Source organism: Tamandua tetradactyla, chromosome 1 (assembly GCF_023851605.1).
Source record: "Tamandua tetradactyla isolate mTamTet1 chromosome 1, mTamTet1.pri, whole genome shotgun sequence".
NCBI lineage: Eukaryota > Metazoa > Chordata > Mammalia > Pilosa > Myrmecophagidae > Tamandua > Tamandua tetradactyla.
The window spans coordinates 119,676,063-119,702,228 of record NC_135327.1 but is presented as its reverse complement, the minus strand read 5'-3'; the positions used below and the strand labels follow the sequence as shown (position 1 = coordinate 119,702,228).

General features: G+C 40.3%; 1 protein-coding gene across 4 annotated transcripts in view; it reads right to left on the bottom strand.

Annotated features, from left to right (window-relative positions):
- Window positions 1-26,166, bottom strand: part of SLC25A13 (solute carrier family 25 member 13) — a 211,344-nt gene that overhangs the window by 4,212 nt on the left and 180,966 nt on the right. For all 4 annotated transcript variants that reach the window (XM_077123268.1, XM_077123288.1, XM_077123296.1 and 1 more), the window contains 2 exons: window positions 25,886-26,026; window positions 5,766-5,904 (listed from right to left, as the gene is read on the bottom strand). In XM_077123268.1, the coding sequence (XP_076979383.1) occupies window positions 5,766-5,904; window positions 25,886-26,026 (280 nt within the window). The remainder of the gene's footprint in view (window positions 1-5,765; window positions 5,905-25,885; window positions 26,027-26,166) is intronic.

Sequence of the window (26,166 nt, the reverse complement as noted above, 5' to 3'; positions counted from 1 at the left end):
TAGTGGATTATCTTTAATAAGTTTAAAGCACCCCTCCCTGTCCTTCTGAATGCTTTTTTTAAACACTAAATTCCATTTTAATTTGACATTACTATTGCCACATTTCTTTCAGTTGGTATTGCCCGGTACCTATTTTTCAATGTTTTCTCTCAGTCTTTTCATGCCACTGCCTTCTTAAACTTCACAGACCTAGATTTTCTTTCAAAATAGTCTGACAGTGTTTTTTATTTTTCTCCAGTAAGAGAATTGAATCCATTCACATTTATTATCAATATTAGACTTATTTCTGCTATCCTATATTCTATTTTCTCTGCTTCTAGTTTGGTTCCTTTTTGATCTCCCTTTTCTGACTAAATTTAAATATTAAGTATATTATTACACAGGTACATATTTTCAATGTGTACAATTAATTAGCATTTATATCCTCCTCCAGTAGAATAAAAACTTTAAGCAGTTTCACTTTCGCCCTTCCTTTCCTTTATCTGCCACCCAATAACCCTTCTAGTATAATAAATACACATACCAATATCAACAATTATTTAGATATACTCACAGGAGTTACTTTTTATTTGCTATTTCATATATGCTACATTATATTCTTTCTTAAATTCACTTTCTATCTTGCTTCAGAAGTTTCTAGAGGGCTAACCTGTGAGTTTTTGCATGTGAGAAATTAACTTTGGCTTTCCCCTCCCTCTAAGTTAGTGGGTCTGGGAATGTAATCGAGGTTCAAGACGACATCTCCTTGGCAATTCTGGAATTCCAGTTTGGAAGATAAGATGAGAAGTATATCACTGACTCATTTTTTTTGCTCTCTTTTCCTCATTACCTCTCCTTGGGAACTCTTGTTAAATGAAGGTTAGAGCGCCTGGTAATCCTACGAGTCTCAATTTTCTCTTATTTCCCATCTCCATATTTTTTCTCATATTCTAGAGCTGTTGATGTTTGCAGCCTATACTCCAGATGTCCAATACGGTCTTTGATCCTGCCCATTCTATCATTCAGATGACTTAGAGGTATTTAAGTGTGGCAATCTTTTTATTAATTTTCAACACATGACAGTTACTGCTACATCTCTCCAAGAACCCTAATTATAGTTCTTAGAAGTTCTCTTCTGTTCTGTGAATTACCTGTTTTCTCCCTAATTCTTCCATTCACTGACCCTGGGGTCCTTCATGTTCAGGGGCCTTGGCTGTCTACTGACAGTCAAGCTCACAGGATAGGCTGATGAGTACACTAGCACCGGGCTCGTGCCTATCATCCCCCAGGTTCTAGGTCCTTTTCATCCTCGCCCACAGGCCTCTCTCCTGAAGGGGAACACCCTCCGTGGGCTTTGTGAATTGGATGAGGTCTCTTAACTGGGTGTGAGGGGCTAACACAGGCTGGCAGGCTGGAGACCTCCCCAAATGCTGAAAGCAGCAGGACTTCACTCTAGAGGTAGAAGAAGTTATTTTATCTTCCTCTTGAGAAAAGCTGCCATTAGTGTATTTTTTTTTCTGCATCTGTGGTAGAGGTCTGGCATTTCCTAAAGCCCTGCCCTGCTTTTTAACAAATTTCCTGACACTTGCCCTCTCCAGGTGACAGGCTTCTTTCTGTAGAACACAGTTCTAGAGTTTTAGCCTGAAGATAAGTGTTGCCTGCAGGGGAAGAGATGAGGGGTGGGGGTGGGGTAGAAATGTGGGTGACTGCTTAAAGGGCACAGAGCTTCTGTTTGGGGTGATGAAGTTTTGGAAATAGAAAGTGGTGATGACTGCACAATATTTTCCATGTCATCAATGCCACTAAGCTAAACACTTAAAAATGGTTAAAATGGAAAATGTCATTATATACCTTTTACCACAGTAAAGCAGCACACACCAAAATAAAAGGGGGGGGGGGGCGGAAGTAAGAGGGAGTGCCCTAAGCTTGATCTCCCTGCAATAAATGAAGTTCTTTAACTCCAGTTAATGATTTATCTAAAACCTCCACCACCACCCCATCCTCTACTCCAGTCCTTGTACGGTTCCCTCAGATTTTGAGATTCTCTGGTTTGGTTGTTGCTCCTAAGGGTCTAAGAACTGTCTTTTAATTATCTTAAGCTTTTTTGTGTCCACACAATTAACAAATTTGTGCCAACAGTTCTTCTCTTCTAATTTATCCCTTCTAATATGTTTGCAAAGCACCATATCAGTCACAAACTTATAACATGTCTCTTTTTAGGGACTGAACTGCTTTTAAAGATATTCCTGAATTAAATGTAGTCTAAACTAACTAATTCAAAGGCAAGACTGTCACCACAGTTTGACTTGTATTGCTCTGACAATTAAAATAATCTAGTATGACAGATCACTCTATAAAATCTGAGAAGAATTAGATATCCTTATTTGATATCATCCATAAATCAATCATATTAAAATGCCCTTCTCTTAATTAAAAAGCAATGGTGATTAGGGGAGTTATAATTTGGTTTCTTAATTCCAAGGTCCCTGCTTCAGCAAACCCTTACCTTCTGACATGCATATTAGCTAATGAATGTGAATTCTAATATAGGTTAGTTTTGCTCTATTCTTGTGAAATAATGGAGTAGATATCCCTAGTATTTATAGATATTCCCAGTTTATAACCAGATATATACATCTAAAAAATCAATATTCTACAGATTTTGAGATGCTAGCAACCATCTGTTTTTAAAAGCTGTTTATTACTAAAACGATCTAACCTCAAGTCTAATAAAATTCTTAGAATAAGAAAAAGTGAGATGAGACTTACTGAATAACTGAAATTACCATCAAAATGTAGAAAGCAGGATCACATTAATTTAATCAGTCACCTTATTTATAATAATTGCTCAATGATATATATATATATATGTATATAAGAGATCAAGTTAAATACGGTACATGTAAAATTAGTCATGGAACATTTCTGTCTTATAATAAATAAGGTAGTGGCCAACTACTATTTAGTGTTATCCTGAGATAAACCTTTCTACCTTCTCCTAATGGCCAACCCAAACACTTCTGTCCTTGGATATAATCCCAAGGGTTTTGCATATATTCTATGAGTGTGTCCTCAACCCAGGCCATGCACGCCTGTGCCCTCCCTGGTGTCCACAGAGGTCACCTGGAGGCCTAGTCTATCTTCCACGCAGTGGCCCACACGCAGGTCTGGGGCACTTCTGTGCTTGCTGCTTTCTTGATGGAGTCTCACTGCTCAAACTTCCCAACAAATGTCTTCTTGTCTTTTTCAGCATGCCCACTTTGAATTCAGCTTCCTGGTTAAGTATGCTGGCAAGGTTCAAAACACTCAGCAACTGGCTGTCCTGCTTCCTCCCTTTACATAAGTTAGCAGCTTATCACAGGTATAAATTTTTATGTGCATCTTATAACAAAATACATTACCGATACTTCTTATTAATTCTAATAATTTTAGGTATTTTAATTTGGTTTTCAGGTAAATACTCATTTGCCATAACGACAGCATCATTTCTTCCTTTCTAATAGTTATGTTTCTCACTGAAACCTCTAAAAGAAGGATGATCCTTATCATATCCCTAACTTTGATGCAAATGGTGGTTTGATGCGTCCTGCAGGCTTCTGATATATGCTATTAAATTAAGAAAGTAGCTTAGTCCTCACTACATAGTTTATACAGAGCTATGGAATATACAAGGCCATCTACTTTCATAGCAGGTCCGCTCTTTGAAGAAAATCTAATATGATAAATTGTGTCTTATTTTCCCATTCTACAAGGAAGGAAAAGGCTAGGGGAAAGAGGGACAATAAAAAGAAAGTAAAAGGTCATATAGTAAGTGTGGCAGTAAGCTTCCAAAATGGCCCTCAGTGACCCTCATCTCCAGGTATCCGTGGCTCTACACTGTCCCCTCCCACATTACACAGGGCATGTGTAACCAACAGGATAGTGTGGGAAGAAGGAACATGACTTCGGAGGATATGTCATAAAAAGCTTTTGTGGCTTCTGCCTTGTTTTCCCTCATGACTTCTGCCTTGTTTCCTCTCTCTGTCTTGCTCTGGGGGAAGCCAGCTGCCTATTGTGAGGATACTCAAGCAGCCCCATGGAATGGCCGACATAGCAAGGAACCGAGGACTTCTGCAAACAGCCATGTAACCAAGCCATCTTGAAAGGGGTCCTCCCACTCCAGGAAAGCTTTCTAGAATCCTGAGTGACATCTTGATTGCAAGCTCATGGGACACCTGGAGCCAGAGGCAACCAGCTAAGCTCTCCTGACTGCAGGAACTATGAGATGTGAAAAATTACTGTCTTATGCTGATAAATTTGGGATAATCTGTTATACAGCAGTAGGAAACTAATACAGAAGGTATCTGGAAAACAACTATGAAAGACAATAAGACATGTAACAGGAACATGGAGGTGTAAACTAGTTTAAACTTTTGAGAATAATATGACAATGTCTTAAAAACAATCATACTTTTTACCAGGAAATACATTTCTGAGAATTTATTTCTCCAAAGAAAATGATTCAAAAATAGGGGGAAAATGTTTAAGCACTCTTTATAATACCATTTACTTTTTTAAATTTTTGAAAAAAAAAATTTTAAGAATCTGTGATTGAGATTTCAATGTCACAAAATTAATTTCAAAATTTCAAATGTAACATAAAATTAATACCATCAAGCATTTGTGTGCTTTCTTAGAGCCTTTTATCTATTAATTCATTTAAGCCCCTATAATCTGAAAAGACTATGACTATTATTAGCCACACATATAGATTTTTTAAATAGGCAGAGAAGGGGCTAAAAAACTTGTGCAGGTTGTGTAGTTCTAAGTGGGAAGCTGGAATTATTCAACTTGGGCAGTCCAACCCCATAGCACAGACCATTAACCACATAAATATGCATTAAAATTTTTCCATTTTGACCATTTTTAATTGTATGATTCATTAATTACATTTACAATGCTCAGAGATGCTATGGAGCTTTGTGGAGATTCTGGTCACATATCTGATGTGAATCATCCGTATCAAAAAGTTCAAGCCCAAGCATCCTATGACTTCCTTAGGGTTTGCTAACTCCTCAAATGTCATCACAACCTATACAGTCAATCCAGATTGTTCCCTCAAGATCTCTGAACAAGGAGGAGCATCAAGGAATGAACTGATCCCTGCTGTAGTTGTAATCAAATGTCCTTTAGAATTTACATGCTAACCTTCATTTCTATCCATTTTTGTCTTTCAATATTTTCAATGTAGTACTGAAAAAAAAAAAAAGACAGTCATTTCTATCTGTGATGTAATTAACACACACAAACCACTCCGGTAGCCTTTCACAGCCAGGAGTAAAAAGTTATCTCTAATTGGCCTAAGCCATTTTTACTCTGAGTACATTTCTTTTATCTAAGCGGTAATAACTATTGCTTAAGCTCTGGAGAAGATCTTCTGCACTGTTTTGTTTAGACACTTTTAAGACACAAACACTCAAATTTTTAAAAACTTCTTCCTGGACAGTTACCATTCTTAAGCCATGAAGTGAAACCGTGAAATGATAGGCAACTTGAACTGGGTAAGAATACCACAAAACGAACCATTTTTTAATTGAGCCTTTTCTAGAGATAAGAAATCAAGCTTGCCCAATAATCTAAGCTGCTAGAAGTAAGAGTAGTCTCTTTTCCTTTCTTCTGAGTAGCTACTGAAAGCAACCTGTAGCTAACCCATGGGTATCCTGTCAAAAACTATCAACAGAAAGTTCTAGAGCAGTGGCATGAGGGGTGGCCCGGGGCAGAACCAGAAGTCTGTGAGGGACACTCACCAGCTACAGCGCCAGCTAAGAGCAGACTCCCCGGGCTAACCTGCCCATCCTCATTCGCTAAGGAAGCCTTCACATGAGCATAGCACGGGAAGAAGATGGCCGAGAAAGGAATGTCCCGCAGAAAGCATGCTTTGGCACCCTGGATGTTTGAGAAGGAAGAAAAACCACATGAAACACACATCCCATTGAGAAGATCAAACTTCTCTGGAACTCACCTCAGAACAAAATATTCCTGGAGAAGACCGAATTTATACTCTCAAGTTGAAAGGTGAACAGAAAAAATAAGCCAAATTCTGCAAGTAATAAATCTGATTTTTTTTTTTTTAAACAAAACCAATTTTGTTGTGTGGCTTAAGGAAGGGTGTTCTAATTTATTATAATAATGAGGATTCTATTAAAGCATATTTTGGAACTCTTGCCTTTCTACCCTTTACAAATGGCAAATCACGGCATTTCTAGAAGGATCTGCTGTCTTGTCTAGACAGAAAGCGGGCAGCAACAGCACGGATGCTTCACTATTGACACATTAGGAAGTAGATTAATTATATTTATGGTGGGCGGAGAGGTTTTACTGTTTCTGGATTATTTATTTATTTATTTTTGAGAATCTGATTAAAGACTTGGACTCTTTCCCAGAAAAAAATGACACATACATATAAAATCATATACATTTCCATGGAATTTATAGATCCCCTTGTAGTTTATTTATACACCTCCTCCCGCCCCTACCACAGAGTTTATGAAACATTGACAAATGTCTGGTCTAGAGCCTTAAAATATTTACAGTAATTCGGACATCTTTAAGAGCTATGTATATAACAATTAGCTCCTACAGCAAAGTCTTCACCAAAGAATTTCTGGTGCCAAAATAGTGCCAGGGGGAAGGCCTCGAGCACTGATGAGTTCATCCAAAGATGTAAAATAACATTACAATGAAAACCACAAGACATTTATTGTGTCCTGGGTAAAGGGAACGGGAAGGAAGTCACCTCTTTTCAACACTTCATGATTTAATACCATTTCGTTCACAGACTTCTAATACCTAAAACTTTCCACCAAATTTAAAGAGTCCTAAAAGAAAATAATGAATCCATCCAGATTCAACAGATCCTGCCAAGCCCAGCCACGTTTATGGAGGTCTAGTGGTGCTGGATCTTGGTATTTTTCTCTGACACTATTTCCAATCTGTCAAACACTACACATCTGTTCCTGTAGCCTTCACGTTCCAAACACCTGCATCGCATTCCTGACTCAATCTGGGCTTCGTGGGTCATAAAACCCTTCGTCTTTTTCATACTAACTTCTACCAACCCGGTTCTACTGCAACTTAATTGCCTTAAAAAAATAACAAAGGCAGGACTTTAAATTTAATCCTGTTGAATTTCATTCTAGTTTGGCCCATCCTTCCAAGCATAACAAATACTTGGGATCTGGATTCTGTCCTATGGGCTCTTTAGTCCACTCGCCCATGGGTGTGTTATGCACGCTTCTGTGACAGATATCGGTCTGTTTCCGCTCTCCATTCTGAGTACATGTATTCAAAACAGCACAGGTCCACGTCACCGACTGCCAATTTGGCCCACAGTGCCACATCTTGTCCACACAAAAATTGTGCCACTCCCTGTTAAATGTCCTACTGAAATTAAGAACCACAAAATGCATCACAGCCAAACTTCTCATTTTATACCTGTGCAAACCAAAGCCCAGGGCACATTTACTGAGGGCCATGCCTCAACAGTGCCAGCAGTAGGTCCCATACTCAGAACTCTTGAGATCTCTCTACTTCCCTCAGAACAAGGGGAAAAAATACAGTATAACGTCAATATCCATTATCACACCTAATCCTCCCTTACAATTAGTTTGTTTCGTTTCGTTTTTTTAAGTTAAATGTGGTTTCTCTTTAAAGGTAATAGTACACTAGAAGTTTTTTATTTCTTGGTGTTCTCTTCCTTTTTCCTACTTTGCCACCAAACCTTCCTATAAGTTCTATCTATTCACCCACAGGAGAAATTCATATGATATGAAATAACCAATTCAAATTCAGATCAGTGAAATAGCCTTCATGTCTACTTTCCTCAATACAGTTGAAAACATCACCAGATTATTGACTTTCACAACCAATTACCCTGGAGTAATTTTGAAATTGGCATAATCTTTCCTCCTACACATCTTGCTTCTCACTAAATAAATCTATTACTTTTTACCTTTAATATATGACCCAAATCTCTATATCTTAACAACAAACTTCAGCCTATGCTCTGCTCCTTCTCTTTCTCAGTGTTTTTCCCCTGATTATAAAAGTACTAAATGCTTATCACAGGAAAAGAGATAACTATTGCAAAGTTAAGTCGCTCATAATTTTTATCAGCCAGAAAAAAAATCACTGCAACTCCCGTAAATGTTCTGGAGCATTTCCTTCAGCAGTAATATTACAACCGTCCCACAGTTTGAGCACGGTTGGGTGGTTCAGGGACACGCCTTTTCGTCACCTTCCATTTATGGTGTACGGGGTGTTTGTGTGACTTACATCCCCATTTCTTAGCCACGTTGCTTAAATTTCTTTTCTATTGTTGTTTCAAAAACTCTGCCACCATCTCTGGTCCTGGCTGTCCCATGGATCAGGCCTGGCACTCCCACTCTCATTAAAGCTGTGTGAAGACTTCACTTGCCCAGTCTCCACCCCGGGTCAGCCTGACTCCTATGTGGAAAAGCTGCTCAATACTCCACTCACTGAATCAATCAAGGTATACCAATGGCTCTGCTTCTTCTCTGATGATTGCTGAGAAGGAAATATCCACCTCTTAACCACCACCTCATCATTCATCTAAATGTAAAATACCACCCTCTCCACTGCAAACAGGCAGGGAGTGAACTGCACAAGGCTCCACGTCTCTTATACTCTCTCAATGCTGGTACATCTTCATGCCCTCACATTTGCCTACATCAGTGTTGCCTATTTCTGATAGTAAGAGCCAAGGAGCCAGGAAGTGCTGCCTGACTCAATTTATAAAATGGGTAGCAAAATCTTAAGCTGTCAGCAGGAGCCTAAGAAATGTTCCCAATGACACCGATTTTGCTCTGGTATAAATCCCATAGGAAAAAGCACAACCAAAAGGAGAAATGAGAGTCTTTGGAGTGTGCAGTCAGGATTTTGCACGGAAAACTACCTTTTTTCTTGGAAAAATATATTAGAAAGAAAACCTAAGCATTTAATTTTGCCAACACTGCTTACTGTATAATTGTATATTATTTATGGAGGATACAACAGGGTCTTGAAGGAAAGAAGAATACTTTTGTATTAGATTATTAAAGTCAGAAAAAGAAAAACAGAGATTAGACTGTCTTGTGGTAAGGAGCTTCAATATGATCAGAAGGGCATGGGAAGACAGGTTCTGAAATGAGAAATATCGCTGAGAGACAAGAAGATGCAAAGTGAAGCAGCAGCTTGGTTTTCCCTAGAAGGAACCTCTCCCAACCACTGAAATCAGGACAATAAGTCAAGTACCAGTGTGGGAACAAGTGCCTCCTAGGAGACATGAGATGTCTGAAAACAATTCTAGAAGGCTGAGAAGAAAAATAACAATCAACACACTAACATAAAAAAAGAGAGAGAAAAGAAAACACCACCTGAAGAAAAGATCAAACTGCTTCGTGAAGCACTAAAAGAGGGTTGGGGGATGTATTTCCCTACCAGGACTTGGACAATGGGACCAAACAATCTCTGCAAACTAGAATAGGTAAGATATCTTAGGCTCCTGTTTATCTGAGAAAAAAAAGCGGAAAAGGATAAGTCAAGGAAGAAAGAAAATTTGTGCAACTGCCATTAGCCCTACTGCAGAGGCAGGAGAAACTTGCCGGCAAGTTGAAAACCTACAAAAGGCAGATTTCTACACTCTCCCCTCTGCTGCTGCCCAGCTGTGTGACCAGATCAAGGCCTGAAACTTCTTCGCCTGTAAAAAACACGGAAGATCACCTTCTTCCTGGGGTCGGGGCACTAGAGGCTAAGGGTTGAGAGAGGCGGTGACTGTGAAGGTCCTACAGAAGTGACGGCTGCAGGACAGCTGGCTTCACGGGGTGGATGGGGCCTGTGTCTCCCCACCTCCCTGGCTCGATGCACGGTGTCCCAGCCCAGCACCTGTGCAGGCATCTCTCTAAGGCAAATATCTCTGGAGCCAGGAGGTGGACCCTGCCCCTCTCCCACCCCAGGCATCAAAGCTCAATTCCCAGGGAAGGCGAGCCTTGCAAAAGGGTGGAGAGAAAGGCACAGACCTATTAAATTTCTCTGTCCTCCTTCCCATCTCCTTCAGGTCTTAGGCACAAAGGCAGGTGCCAATCTGGAAGGCTGCCTTAGGCAATACCTGACCTGTTGCTCCCACACAACGAGAAGGGAAGCAGGATGTTAAAAAGGCTTTGAAAGCTCCAACTGTGAAAATTTTCCCTCCCAGATTCCCTGATAAATCCTTCAGGTTGCTGAGCACACCCATTCTCCAGTTCTACATCAAACATAAACCTGTTTCACTCCAATATTGGCTCCTTCCTGTTTAATTTTTACTAAGAGATCAGCCATTGTGAACAGATAACGTTACAATGAAGGGAAACAGTCTGTGCTGCCCAAGTATCTGCGTCAGCAATACAAATATTATTACTTTCACCATTAAAAAATTAATAAATTACAAAGTGTCTGGCCACATAAAATAAACTTTTAAACATTCCTGCCCTCTGGGAAAATTCTCCCATTTTCCCACCTTAAGTCTTTCACTAGTTCTCTAAGCAGGTCCCTAAATTTCCTTTGTACACACAATAACATCACTTGGGGGATGTTAATGAGTGCAATATACAATTATCTAGTTGCTTATGATTCATTAAAATACTCCTCGAAGAGGGGAAATTATTCATTTTGAATAAAAGGCCTGCTAATATTGAGTCAGGAAAAATGAAAAGATGTCTAGGGGAAATCTACATGTCAATGTGGATCAAAACTGAGACCTAGTTTGATAATCGACTCCGGCTTGGTTCGATCCTGCACCATTTTAAAGTCTTTCCATCATCCTTCCAGGAAAGGCTAGGGGACCTTCCTTATGGGCAGGCCTCACTGAACTTCACGTTAATCACCCGCAATTGGCACAAACCAATAGGGAAGCATCACCATGGCACAGCATCATCGTGGCAAAAGAATCAATTGTTTTGTTTCTCATGCCTTTTTGATCTGGACAACTGTGTTGAAGGTTTTTTAGCCCAAGGGTGCTTTAATCAATTCTCAAGTTGCAGAATCATCCACTCAAGTTTACTTTGGTAGCTCTGTCTGGCATGAAATTGTCAAAAGATACAACACAACAGGATCTGTAGCTTAAACACACCTACACCCCTATCTTCTTCCTTTTTTTTCATTTAAAGTATTTCATCTTAGATGGCTCACGCCTGCCCAATCACTCCAAAGGGAAAAAAGGCAATCCTAAAGGATGGCTCTGATAAAGAAGTCGGGGCCAGGCAGGTCCTTTCGCATGCTAATTCCTGCTTAGCTAGCTGTACCTGCAAATACAGCTCTAAACCGAGTATTTCTAACACAGGGAAAGGTAATTACGCTCACAAAGGCACCTCTGTGCCGGGCGGGCACCAGGAGCCAGAAGGTCTGGGAGACGGAGGCTTAGCAGAGACTCCTGCAGTGAATGCACATTGTCTAACACAGGGGAGAATGCCAGACGGGGGACCCCGCAGCATTCAAGACAACAGTGGTGCACCTTGTCTGAGAAAGTTATTTAATGCTTCTGGCACCTGTAGTCAGAACCACCCTCTTTTCCTACCTTACAGGTTTAGAATTTATTTGGCATGTATAATTGTATATTTTGATCCTGGAGCTACAAACAATGGGCAACATGTCATTTCTCAATCCCTCAGCATTCCTCTTGGTTTCTCCCGGGCGCGTTAACCCTTAGTTACACAGCCTGGTGGCACCAGTCAGGGGACAGTTATGCACCACATGCCTGGGACTTGAAGAGGGTGAGTTTCTGTACCTTGTTGAGAAAGATCCCAGGTGCCAAACTCGTTATGCCATCGTGTATGAACGTTAAGCTCAAACTGGGCAACAATTGAAGACCTCACGTCAGTGAATGCTGAAATTACTTAAATTTGAATAGAAAATATTAATGCCTGTTATTTGGTTTCTTTGGTCCAGGGGTTTTCAGGATGAGAGTTTCTCCTTAATTTTACTGCAATTCTAACAAAATCATCTTGTCAAATGTAGAGAGAGAGAGTGTGTGTGTGTGTGTGTGTTTGTGTGTGTTCTGTACAAAATGGCATTCCTCTGTCAGTTCTAGTTCTCCATCCTATTATTTGTTGTTGTTGTGCCACCAGGGATGCTCGTTATTTAGATGGGCTGGAAATCCTATAAGGAGCATCAAGTTCCATTGCAGGGAATTTATGTGTCTAAGCTACCAGTGGTATCATCCTCACAAAGTTGGTCTGTAAAACGTGTCCCAACTTGGCAATTTTTCTTTCCTTCCCTTTCTTGCCTTCTATTTCCCCCCCTACTACCTGTTTGGAAGTTGCATAGTCTATTTCTAGTCTAAGAGTTTATCCTGGAAATGTTAATATATATATTTATCACATTCTTTGGTTACCTCATCTTCCTCCTGAATAACACACGCACTTTATAAAATTTACATCAAGAGCAAAGGGCCCCCCCACCCCCATCTCCCATGGCAAGACCTTGGATGCCTTACTGAAGGGATGCTCAGGCTGCCCTTGAGACATTCTCACCAAGGTTTCTTGAAAACATATAATGATCATGCAGGCAGCCCCTGTGATAATCCATTGTGGTCATACTCCTAGATGTAGATCTCAAAGGTCCAGGGGAAAGAAAACAGCTCTCTCTTGCACTGCGCAATCTACAATCTGAACCACATGAGGGTCACTTCTGTGGAGCACAACCCTCGCCATCAACCATGACAGCCCATCAGGCTCGCTGTGCTGGGTATCTGTGCGATTCGCCTTTCTGTGTGCAACTCTCCTGAATGTTCCATCCTTGAAGAGGATGAATTCTGAGACAGAGATGGAGTAGACTGAATTCAAAGCACTCCATGGCAAAACGATGCATCTTAAACACAGACGTATACTGAATCGTGCCACTCATGCCTGAGACGGCACACTGCAGAAGCAAGAGCACAGCCTCTGGACTCAGGCCACTGTCTGTCACTTAGAGTGATCTGATGTTGGATACGGTTCTTAAATATCGCTCTACCTCAAGTTCTTAATCTACAAAATGTAACACTGTACACATTGTACAGGCATAATCAAAATTTAAATCCAATGATTAATATAAAGTAACTAGTACAGTACCTGGCCCAAGGATCTACAATAGAAGTTGATATTTATTACCATTAACCAATGATAAAACACAGTGTACTACTGGAGTAGAGCATGGAAACAGGTAACATATTCTTTAAACAATTAGCAGCCGGAGTATGACCCTATGTGGTTTCACACCTGAATCACAACAGCATTTTACACTCATGAGGTTAAGATCCAGTCTTCATCTGGTGGAAAAGCTAATCTCACTTCACAAATCTACACTAGAGTTTGCTAAATTGATCACACCCCATATGCGTCTCTTTGGTTGTCACAAGACATACATTCTTAACTCCAGAAGTCATTGACCACTAAGCAAGCCATCTTTAAAGTGCATGCCTCGGTCACAATTAGACACCAGGGAATGTAAGGACACAGCAGTAAAAATATATCCATTGCTTCTAGAAAATTCATTCAGCACTCCATGGGCAGTGGGTTATTAGCATACTTTTAAACAGTTTTTAACATTAAAGACAGCATATTATATTGTAGAAGTTTAGCTAAAATTAAAAAGAAAATTGTTGTCAAACAAATCCTATGAGTATTTGGTAAAAAGCAAATAACAAGACATATCTTGGTAAAAAACAAATCCAGGTCTTGGGGTTGGGGAACTACATTTTATTAAATATTCTTTTGTATCTTTGAATTTTCTCCTTTTAAAAAGGTATTGCCTAATAAAATTAATTTTTTGTTTTCTTTTTTAAAATGATTTTTATTGTTAATTTAATATATATACAAAACAAAGAAAGAAAAAAGCAATAATTTTCAAAGCACATTTCAACAAGTGGTCATAGAACAGATTCTACTGTTTGTCACTGGCTACTATTTCACAATCTCAGATTTTTCCTTCTGACTGCTCCTAAACACTTGAGGCTAGAAGGAATATTAATATAGTGATTCAGCAGTCATACTTGCTGCCAAATCTTATTCCCTCTGTTATGCCTCCTCCTTCTCCTTTGATCCTTCTCCCACTCTATAGGGATCTTTAGGCAATGCCTGTTCTGATTTTTTTCATGTTGAAAAGGGGTGTCTACACTAAAGGACAGGGGGACGTAATTAGCTGATAATCTTGGAGAGGCTGGTCTCTCTGAGTTTCAAGATTTATCTGACCCTAGGAACCTTCTGGGAATTATAGATTCCAGGAAAGCCAACTTAGTGTATGAAATGTTTATAGAGTCTCAGTTTGGGCCATCAGTGTTCTCATGAGTCAACAGGAGTGATGCTGCTTGGGGTTTAACGAACTCTGACAATCAGCATATCTAACTGAAGCTTGCATAAGAGTTCCCTGCAGAATAGACTCTCGACTCCACTCAATCTCTCCTGGCCATTGGTGCCTTATTTTATCACACCTCCTTTTCTCCCTTAGCCTAGAAGGTGTTGTCAATCCTATGGTGCCAGGTCAGACTCATCTCTGGAAGCCATAACCCACTTAGCCAGGGAGACCTTCACACCCGAATGTCATGTCCCACACTGGGGGTGGAGTGGGGACGTGGCAATGATCTTCCTTGTAGAGTTGGAGAGGGGGAGGGGGGAGAGGGGGAGAGGGGGAGAGGGGAAGAGAGAGAGGGGGAGGGAGAGAGAACATTTGAACAACAAAGAAGCTTCCAGGAAGCTTCCCAATGGTTGAGAGGGCACCCAGGCTTCCCAGATGGGGAAGTTCAATAGTCTCACACATATATATCTATCTGTAGATATATAGATAGATAGATAGATAGATGGATAGATAGATAGATAGATAGATGATAGATAGATAGATAGATAGATAGATAGATATAGATAGATAGACAGACAGACAGATATTTTTTCCTTTAGCCACTCAAGGGACTCGACGGACACCTCCCAATTACCAGCCCATCACAGTGAGATGTGTCTCGGTTTACACCACACTGCATAGAACTACATGGCTGCATTCTCACTCTGGGCCCCAGGAGTCTGAGTCATTCAAATGAGCTATCCAGACAGGTAGATTCAGATTATGACTGACAGAAAATCCAGGTTCCAGACATAATAAGTGCACCTGCCTTTGGTCTCATATAGAAGGTAAAGTTCTAGAGTACACATACTATCATCCTCCACCCCGTACTCTGACCTACCCCATACCCAGTCAGATCGGCCTCATCTTTAACTCCAATAGAGGCCAGCTCTCCCCTCGGTCACATCAACTGTTATCATACACAGATATGCCAGCCTTCAGGGCTTCAGCACGCCATCTCTGGGGTCCAGGTATCACTGAGTTACTCAAAGTCCCAGGGAAATACCAGCTGATACACATACAGCTCAGCATCTCAGCATCCAAAAATACATTTACAACTTGAGACAAAGTGTGGCTGCTACAAGGGCTTACAATCTAAACTCCAATTTTCTCACATTTCCCATTCAGAAAACTAATTTTTAAAATAACTCAATGGCACTAGAAGTATATGTTTTACCTCCCCATTGCACTGATCACTTTGAAGACAATGATACCTTATTCACCTTTGTACAGCCAGCACTTAATACAATGTTAGCACTCAACAATTTTTTGGCAAATGAATGGAAGAATGATTAAAAAGTTAAGAATATTTTTTTCTCCAACCTCCTTCAGCATACTCAATTTCCTTAAACATTGTTTTATAAGAACAGGATTTTTTTAAGGAGTCTTGTTTTTATATATAATTCCAAAGGCCAAAGCAGAATGCCTAGAAGTGGGTTGAGGTAGTTAGTTTCAGGTGTCAACTTGGCCAGGTGAAGGTGCCTAGTTTTGCTGCTGTGACCATGAGCCAATGGCATGTGAAGCTCATCTGTTGCTGATTACATCCGGTTAGAAGGTGTGCCTGCTGCAATGAATAAGTTTGATTTAATTGGTTGGAAGCTTAAATGAGAGAGCTCAATGCAGCACAGCCCAAGCAGCTCAGCATACCTCTTCTCAGTACTTGCAGCTCAGCCCAGGCCTTTGGAGATGCAGAAAACTTTCACCCGGGAGAAAGTTGTTGGAACCCAGAGGCCTGGAGAGAAGGCCGGCAGAGATCGCCCTGTGCCTTCCTGTTAAGAAAGAACCCCAGTTGAAAGTTAGCTGCCTTTCCTCTGAAGAACTATATGTTTTTAACCAAATAAATCCCTTTTTATTAAAAGTCGATCCATTTCTGGTGTGTTGCATTCTGGCAGCTTTGTAGACTAGAACAGATTTGGTACCAGTGAAGTGGGGTGGGTGCTGCTTCAATTTGCAAATACCAGACATGTTGGAGCATTTTTTTTGATGGATAAGGGGAAGACTTTGGAGGAACTGTGAAGAGAATGATGGACAAATCCTGGAGTGCTTGAAAAGACTGTTGGTGTAAACAGAACCACTGCCAATCTGGACAAAGGCAGACACAAAAGGGACAAACAGGAGTTTGCAGAGTGAAAACCATGGAAGGTTAGGTCTGAAGCCAAGAAACCTTACACCAGGAGAGTGGACCCACCCATATACATGGAGAGGGTGAGTTTGCCATGAAGGTAGAGGATGAGTCTCCCACCTCATTGCAGTAGAAGAAATGTGCCGCCTCAGGCCTTAGAGAAGGTACAGCACGCTCCTTGGGAAGTGGGGAGAGCCTGGCTGCCACCACATGGAGGGGATGAGTGTGTGTCCTGGAAATGGCAGAGAGCCCAGGTATGGTTCCAATGCTTGAGGAGGGTGGAGCCAAGAAAAAGGTGGTCTCCTCAATGTTCCCCAAGGTTGATTTGGAAAGAGGCAGGCCACTGCATAGGCCCTTGGAAAGGGTGGGACTGCCACTTTCTAAAGCCGAAGGATAAATGACTTTCAGACTTTGAAATAGAATGGAGTTTGCCCTGTAGGTTTTCAGAACTATTTGGGTCTTGTGATGTGTTCCTTCCAATTTCTCCATATGGAAATGAAAACATGTATCTTGTGAGTGTCCCTCCTTTGCATATTGGCACCAGATAATTTGTTTTGAGATTCATAGGTCTCACAGCTAAAAGAGAATTTTTGCCACTTTAATATCGTTATGCATATAGTTGCCAAGTTGACAAGGGGTGGACATGTGGTAGTTAGATTCAGGTGTTAACTTGGCCAGGTGAAGGTGCCTGGTTTTGTTGCTGTGGCCATGAGCCAATGGCATGTGAAGCTTATCTGTTGCTGATTACATCTGCAGTCAGCTAGGAGGTATGCCTGCTGCAATGAATGAGTTTGATTTAATTGGCTGGAAGCTTAAATGAGAGATCTCAATGTAGCACAGCCCAAACAGCTCAACATAACTCATCTTAGCACTCACAGCTCAGCCCAGGCCTTTAGAAATGCAGAAAGGAATCACCCCAGGGAAAGTTGTTGGAACCCAGAGGCCTGGAGGGAAGATTAGCAGAGATCACCCTGTGCCTTTCTGTGTAACAAAGAACCTCAATAGAAAGTTAGCTGTGTTTCCTCTGAAGAACTATATGTTTTTAACTAAATAAATCCCCTTTTATTAAAAGCCAGTCCATCTCTGGTGTGTTGCATTCTGGCAGCTTTGGTAAACTGTGGGTGTTAGCCACACAGTATCAGCAGTTATCCAGGCCTGGGACACGGAGAAGAAGCAAGGTATTTCTATAAGAATTCATTCATTGCTGGGTTATATTTTAAAAATAACTGACATCACACAAACTAGGTGCCACCCGTATCCTATGTGCTCTTCATGGATTATTTCAGTAAATCCCACAACAATACTAGGAATATGTGGTCCATTTCAGATGAGGGACTTGAAACACAAACAGAAAAAAAAAAGGAGTCCAGTTTTTTGTTTTTTTAAATTAATGCCACTTTTAAGCAGAATTTGGATAATAACAAGACTTCCAATATTAGTCAAACCTTCATACCGTTTCAGGTACAAAATTTGGCCCCTTGAGATGCTAGATATCTCAGTTTCTAAGAATCTGCTCTTTTAATAAAATGTCCAAAATACTCATGGCAGAAATTTTTGACAAAGAGAATAAAAAACAATCAGCAGGGTACAAAGGCATTTCAAATAAAACAGAGTTATCACTAAGAAAAGGAACATGGCTCCACAGTCAGGTCATGTGACTCTGCTTAACCCTCCTGATTTTTTTTAAAATAATAAACTTTATTTTAAGAGCAGTTTTAAGTTAACAGAAAAATTATCGCCACCCCCTCAACTTTCCCCCAATATCTTCCCCTATTATTATTTACTTGCAGAACTGAGGCACACATAACAACTGATGAACCAGTGTTGATACATTTTAGTCCATAGTTTACATTAGGGTTCACACTGTGTGTAAATAGTGCATGTGGGATTTTTATTGCCACTGTGGTTAAATACCCCATGATAGATAGTTTAAATTTCTATAATTTAAAGAGTTAATATAGGATCTGAGGTATCATATTCTTATACTCAAACACAAAAATAAAACTGAGTCATTCTTATGCAATATTCTAACATTTTATAATAGCTTTGGGTACTAAAAGCAACTAGGGAAAATAATCACATAACTACACTGGTCTAAACAACTAAACAATCACACATTCATGTTTGGTGTCATGTCAACTCTTCATCTCCTCTTCCTTAGCACATTCACTATCAACAAGGACACCAAATGCCAACTGCTCAATATCTTTGTTTAGCATATAAACTTGTTTTTCAATTTCCCTGAAATCATGGAAGTTTTGAGTTAAGTGTTCTCTTCTATGGAGCTCGACATCTTTATGTGATAAACTCAGGTTTCAAAGTGGTAGTGGCTTGGGTTTGAAACTCTGCCGATTACTTAGTAGGTAAGTAACCTGGACCAATTACCCTAACTCTTTAAGCCTTCCTTTCCTCAGCTACAACCTGGAACTAAGACATGGTACCTGCTTCACAGGCTGTAGTGAAGATCAAATGATATAAAGCATACATAGCTTTAAGTAGGAGGCCTGGGACAGAGAAAGGACTCAATAGACATTAGCCTGCTGAGCTCATAATTCACACACACACAATCTCTACGGCTGGACCCTCTTCTCCTCTTGGCTCAGGATTTAATCTTGCTATCTACAGATGCTTCAAATCCTTCCATCTTCACTGTGTATTTTCTATATATACACAGACAGGCATGATTCTCTCATCATGTTTCCCATTCCCCATAGAGGTTTCTGCTCCTGCCATTCTACTTAAATTGACCGCTGACCTCCATCTTTAAGTTAAAGACCCTTTCCTGGTTTGCATCCTCCCTGGCCTCTGCAGCACGTGGCTAACTGACCTCTTCTTCCTCCCCTCATTCCTCATTCCTCTCCAAGGTGACATACTGTTATTCATTTCAGTTCTCCACCTGACCACAGCATGTTTTCTCCACCCATACTTCTTTCTGCCTCCTCAATCTGGGTGGTCTTTGAATTCTATCATTGGGTTTCCATCAGCTTGGACATCTGACCCATTCTCATGGCTTGATGCAGCAGACGACCCTTCACACAATGTCTGCAGCCCCTGTCCCTCTGCAAAGCTCCAGTCTTGCATTCAGTCTGATACAAGAAGAAAAACACAGACTTAGTCTTAGCCTGCCCTTCGCCTATCTGTGTTGCCTAACCACACCTGATGATTTCTGGGCCTCCGTTGCTCACTTATAAAGGATGCCCTTCAAAGGTCCCTGCAGTCCTCATATATTCTGAAATTCTAATGTTCACAGCAGCAGCATCCACCCAGGTGCTCAAAACAGAAATCTGGGTGTTGTCTTTTCATTTTCCTTACTTTTTGCCTTTTCATCACTTTCCAAGACTCTGTGAGCCCAATTCTTGAACACCTTTCAAGTGTACCCCTTCTTACTTCATCCCCATTGTCACTGCCTGGGTTCAGGTCACCATGCTTCCCTCACTGGCCAAACCCCACTCCCACCTCCATCCTACTGGCTGGCCTCCCTGCCTGCAGTCTTGCTTGGCCACATGGCATTCTCCACACTGAAGCTAAATTTTCCTTCCTCAGACACAAACCCGACCATGCCGCCTGTCTACCCCTTACTCATCCCCCATTGAGAAGACCTTCCTGTCTGAGTGGGACCCCACTCCCTTAGATCCTGTGCAGGTCCCCCTCACAGCACTTTGCACCTGCACATATGCTGTATTCTTTGATCTCTTTACTTGTCTGACTGTCCCCAAGCGGTGGTAAACTCCTTATTAAAAAAAAAAGCAAGCTGATTTATTCATTTACACATCCCCAACACCTGGGACAATAGTGTTGGGTGACTGAATGAATGGATGAATCGAATCTCCGAAATCAGGAAAGTGACCTCATCTATGATTGGTTACCTTCTTTACATTCAGCTTCCTCAATATCATGGTGTTCCTGGTCGTTACTCATGAATTCACTGTCTGTGCTTTAATATCTTTGTTAAAGGACTTGTAAACACCTGGTTTTTACTTACCCCTCATTTGCTTAACAAATATTTGTCAAGCATCTACTACTTATGTGCCAAAAAGTGTTATAGGTAGTAGAGAACAAGATAGGCCCCTGCTCTCAAAGTACACTCTAGAAGAGGCGGACACACACCATGCACTAAGGAAAAATATCAGATGGCGGTAGGTGCTCTGTGGAGAACTGTAGCAGGGTGATGAGACAGCAAAGAACATACCTGTCTTTCTAAGGAGGCATCATCTGAGTGAAGATCTGAGAAAAGGACTCGCAGAAAATGAGTGAAGAACCTTCAGGCAGACTGAAGAGCAAAAGGGAATGAGCTTGGAGTATCTCAAGAAAGAAAAGGCAGCCAGTTCAACTAGTAGGGTGGGAAGGTGGCAGAAGATGGAGAGTGGAGTATGCAGGACCAGCAGGCCAGGAGCTGGAGTTTCATTGTAAATTGCTAATCCTAAGCAATAGGAAGCTGTTGGATGGTTTTCCCTGGAGGTGACAATTTCTGTAGGGCCCATTAGTTTCTCACTTCCTTCTGATTTCTGCCCAGATATCTCATCAGAGCCTTTCCCTGACCACCCTCCTGAAGAACAGCCTCCTCCTGCCTTGGCCCTTCTCTGTCCCTTTAGCCTGCCTTCTTTATCTTCAAGGAACTTAGCACCACCTGATGTTATATATTTGGCTTTTTGATGGTTGACTTTTTCTACCCACCAAACTGAGAGCCCTGTGGGAGCAGGGACTTTGCTTTCCAAAGCCACATCCCAAATGGCTAGAAGAGTGCCAAGCACGCAGCCAGCGAGCAATAAAAATTTGCTGAAGTTGAATGAATTAGTCTGATTTATATTTTAAATAGGTTACTCTGGCTGCTGTAGGGACAATGAATTTGTGGGAGTCAAGAATCAAAATAAAGAAGTAGAAGGCTTTCACAGAGTCCCTGAGAAAAGGTAAAAGTGGGGCAAGTGGAGGGGAGGAGAAGTGTTACTGGGGGGTAATAAAACCCTACAGAGTCCCTGGATGTGAGAATGTTGGCACGGCAATATGATTCCAGAGTAGTTACTAAACAGGGTTGGGAGCATTAAAAAAAATGGATATTTTTAGAGGTTGATATACCAAGACAATATTCTTATAAGTATTTGTATGTTACCCAGGTAGAGCTGATAAATTGAAGCGAATCTGTTGGAGTTAAATTTGACAAAATCTGTTAACAATAGAAATATGCCCCCTGACCTAACAATTTCATGGCTAGAAATTTATCATTTATAAATGCTAACAACAGAATGTTAAAATAAACGCAAGGATGTTCACCATGACATTTCCTGAAATATCTCCAAACTGGAAACAACGTAAAATACCCATCGATAGAGGACTTGTTAAAATTTTTTTTGAATGTTACACAGCTATTAAAATAAGGAAAGAGTGTCAAGATATATTATGTATTTAGAAAGACCTACAGATTTTTAAATGCACACACACTTATACAATATTGATATTGCTATTGATCATACAGCAAAAAAAAAAAAACAAAAAGAAAGAAAGGGAAGTGAAATAAACACTGATATAGATAAAAAACTTTCTTTGAAGGATATTTTAAAAACGTATGCAGTAGTTCATGCACTGAAAAGGGAATGGAGCTATAAGGGTAAGGGGCAAAGAGAGAATTTTACTTTCCTTGATATACCTTTTTGAATTATCTGATATTTTAGAAACTTGTATTTTACTTTTTAAAATTAAAAAAAAAATCAAATCTCTTACACAACTAACAGAATAAACAAGAATGTGCTGACATATTATTACTTATTTTCTCATTTTATGGGGAGCAGCACCAATGATTCACTTATACACACACACAGGAAATGAACATACACATGTGGATGAAAAACGTTTTGAATACTCTATCAAAATACAGCGAGATAAAACAATGTCTCTGATTAGAACCCAACAGACAGAGCGCACATTACTATGTGACCTTCTGTGTCAGAGCCAAGGTTTAACTTGTGGTTAACAATGCCTGCGAAGCTCTATTTGTGAAAGGTTTCCAAGACGGCTTGATGCAGCCTAGCTGAAAGTGCTACACTGACCATCTTTTGCTCTCAAACGAAGCATGAACATTTCACTGCTTCCTAATGAAGCATCTGTTGGCCCGTAATAGCTGTGTAGCTGTTTAACGTTAAATGACAAGTTTCACTCCCGAGATGTCAGTACTCTCATTAAAGCTCTGAGGGCTCCCAAGGGAAAGTCACTGTCCAATAGTAGATGCGCATCATTTTTCTATGTCAGCAATTACTTTATTTATCATATGTATCCAGGAGCCTATGCAACAAAATGAACAATTATCCAGGAACTTATCTCATAAATCCTTAAGTAGTTCATGGTGCAGATTTTATTCTTCTCTAAACTATATTATACTCAGATAATTCTTCCAAAGACAAGTAATTATTCTGCCTTTTCTTTAATCACCCACCGACTTGGCCCTGTAACTAAATCTAATGGGTACCCCTTAGAGGGGGGCTTTGTTTACACAGTTCACTATCTCTGTTCTAAACTATTTCTAACCTCAGGAATGTCAAATGTTTACCACATCCATTTTTTTTTTTCAGTTGCAAATGTATTTCTAAAGCAAGTATTCTAATTACCATTTATTAGGAAGTCACAGAACAGTTCAGTATTTTGCAAGTGAATCCAGGAGAAAAACAGAAAGCTAAACTAAGCTCAATTTAGGTGAGGTTAAACACCTCAGGCCTAAACACACAGAGGGAGCCGACCGCTGGCCCTCTGGAGTCAGGCATTGTGATGTTAACAGCCACAAAGAAAAGAACCCAGGGAAGGAAAAGAAGATTACCTGCCCCAACTAAAACTAGGACAGTGTTCAACAATTTTAAAGACCCTAGAGGGGTATATAATATACCAGGTTTAAAGATATTAGGTCAACTCTAGGTGACCTGCATTTTTCTATCCAATCAAGACTTGAAAGTTTTATTACTAAAAAGCTCTAACCTGAAACAAAAACACATTAAGCTACATAGCAACGTTAAAGCCCATGAAGCCCCTGTTAAGAACGGAATTTAACTGATGAAGGAAGGGGTGGGATGGTAAAGAGAAGAGAGATCATAAGAAATCAAGCCTGGGGCTGGAGGTGGGCACGATTCATTGGGGTGACAACTCAGGGAGGTAAAAGGAGACCCACCGTGATAGAAAGGAACCCCACAGCACAGAGAAGTGGATGTCTGCTGAGTGAAGACCAGACTCACAGATTTAAGGGAACTCAGCTGATGGCAATGGCTGACAGAACTAATCAGATGTCAGGCCACACTTTCGCAATGAAATCAATTTTTCAGGAACTCAAAGTATTTATGAATTCACTTGGTAATTACCAATACACTAAAAACAGGTTTTTTTTTTTTTTTTTGGTAAGACAGCACCAAGTCCTGTGGAATGCTTCTGAACTAGATTAAACCTCTAAACTAATAATTAAGTTTATATGGAAGAGGTCTCTTGCTCAAACTTGAGTAGTCCTGCTCATTTCTGGAAAGCAACTATAGCACAAAAATGGAAACAAGAAACTTCTGAGACTCAATTTCAGTCCAGATACCACCTACTAGGCAGCCTCTAGTCAGGGTACTACTTCCAAAGAGTGTTAAAGGGATTAAGATTATAAAATACTGTGAAGATGAAAAGCACCAAGTCTCACGTCATTTATCATCTGCAGGTAGTTTTAACAGTCTCTGTTTCTCTTATCAGCAAACAAGTTTTTACCATTTTACCCATCTAGGCATTTTGATAACAGTTATTGACTTAGTATCTGAATGCTTTTTATCAAACAACCAGTTGAAAAGACTGCTTGGCATCTTGTCAAAATGATATGCTGCTACATCGTGTTACAGACTACAAGCGGCTAAAAATTTAGAAAAGAGGATGATTTTACTTCAAATTGATCAACACGATGCTGTGATAATACTGTTTATTTTTTATAGCTGGGTAATAAATTGGTAAATGCAATAGCTACAGAAAATTTTGTCATACTGCACAATCATAGATTCAGTATTTTAAGTGCCCTTTGAAAATCAGCATGTTTTTTTCCTCAACACCTCACATGCCTAGATATAAGACGTCTCCCTCTTAAGATTAACCCCAGAAAGGAGAGTGTCACATCATAGCTGATCTCTGCAAAGTCTCAGATCACAGTGGACTCTCCCAAATACCACTGGGGGGAAATAACCTCATTTACTACCAGCTCTGGATGCTCACAGAGGTTGCCTGAAGCACAGAGGTTAAAAAGAAGAGTACAGAAATATTCCTAAGAATGGGAACTCACAAATGCACCGTTGAATGTTGAAATAAACCATTTACAGATCACTCTAAAGAGCAATATGATAAGTTGTTAAATTATCAGTTGTGTCCCAATATGCTCAGGATGAGCTGGGAATGGGGACTGGGGCGGGGGAGGTGTCTAGATGCCTTATGTGGGAGGGATCAAATTTCCAGACAGCCTCATACAGGCGTCTGAAACGTTCACCTTGCACAACTTGGGAAAGAAATGAAGATGATGTGTTCTCCAAAACCACGTTAATGGATGAGTTTTGAGTAAAATATTTCTTAATATGTGAATTCAGTGAAGTCCAATATTAATTTTACATGTCATTTTATATATTGATGTGTAAATAAATGAAACAATATTTTACATAGACACTTGGCTTTTTCCTGTATTTCCCCAAAGGTTTACTTACTCAAGTTGGCCATAAACACTGTTATGAATCTTCTCTTTGGAAAAATGGTGAATATCTTATATTTAATATAGCAATATGCCAGTGCATATATACAGCTAATTCTAGTATACTGCCTTACAACTTTCTGGTAACAAAGTGTGAACAAGAAATTTCAAGTATCCTATAAGTTTGGTTCTGAAAAACCATTTTCAAAATGAAAAACAGTTAAGATTCATATAATAATTATGACAAGGACTGCACCTATATATAGGGGACATGAACAAGACTGGATCAGAAAATAAATTCCTGGGCTGGCATGAGATTCTTCTTAAACCAAATTTAGTATATCTCCGAAAAGATGGTGCCCTGTGATCCTTGCATCTATCCTTTATGAGGTACAGCACTGCAAACTAGGTTTCTGTATCAATAACAAATCCTGAAAAAGCTCCAGCCAGTGCTGCTGCAGACAATGGCTGTGCACCCAACCCCAGGGAGCACCACCGGCATCAGAGTCACCCTGGATTTGTGTGTTTATAAGGACAGTCTTCCAGGAGATGGCAGGAAGAGGCACCTTCTTTAATTGGCATGCAGGTGCCTTATAGGTACCAACAGAGCTGCCCCAACAGTATATCTCTTCCAGGAGTAGAAATGTAAGAAATCAACCTCATGCTGATGATCAGTTACTAGTTTAGGAGATGAGAAATGCAGTCAAATAAATGATGAAAACTAAAGTTACCTTGTAGATCCCAAAGAACCCCAGGTCCCGCACAACAGACAGAGCACTAACTCGAGGACCAGTGGTGATTTCTCCGGCTACTTGCAAGCGGATCTTTACAATTTCTAAAGGATTTGTGAAAATCACCTGGGAGCCTCCTGCCTAAAAAGGAGAACAAGAAAACAAAACATTAGGAGCCATGGTACAGAAGGTCAGGAAAAGGTGAGCGATTATTCTCTAGAAGCTCAGAACAGTCTATCCCTAAGAGAATGGAGCTCCACTATGTGTCCCATCAATTAAAA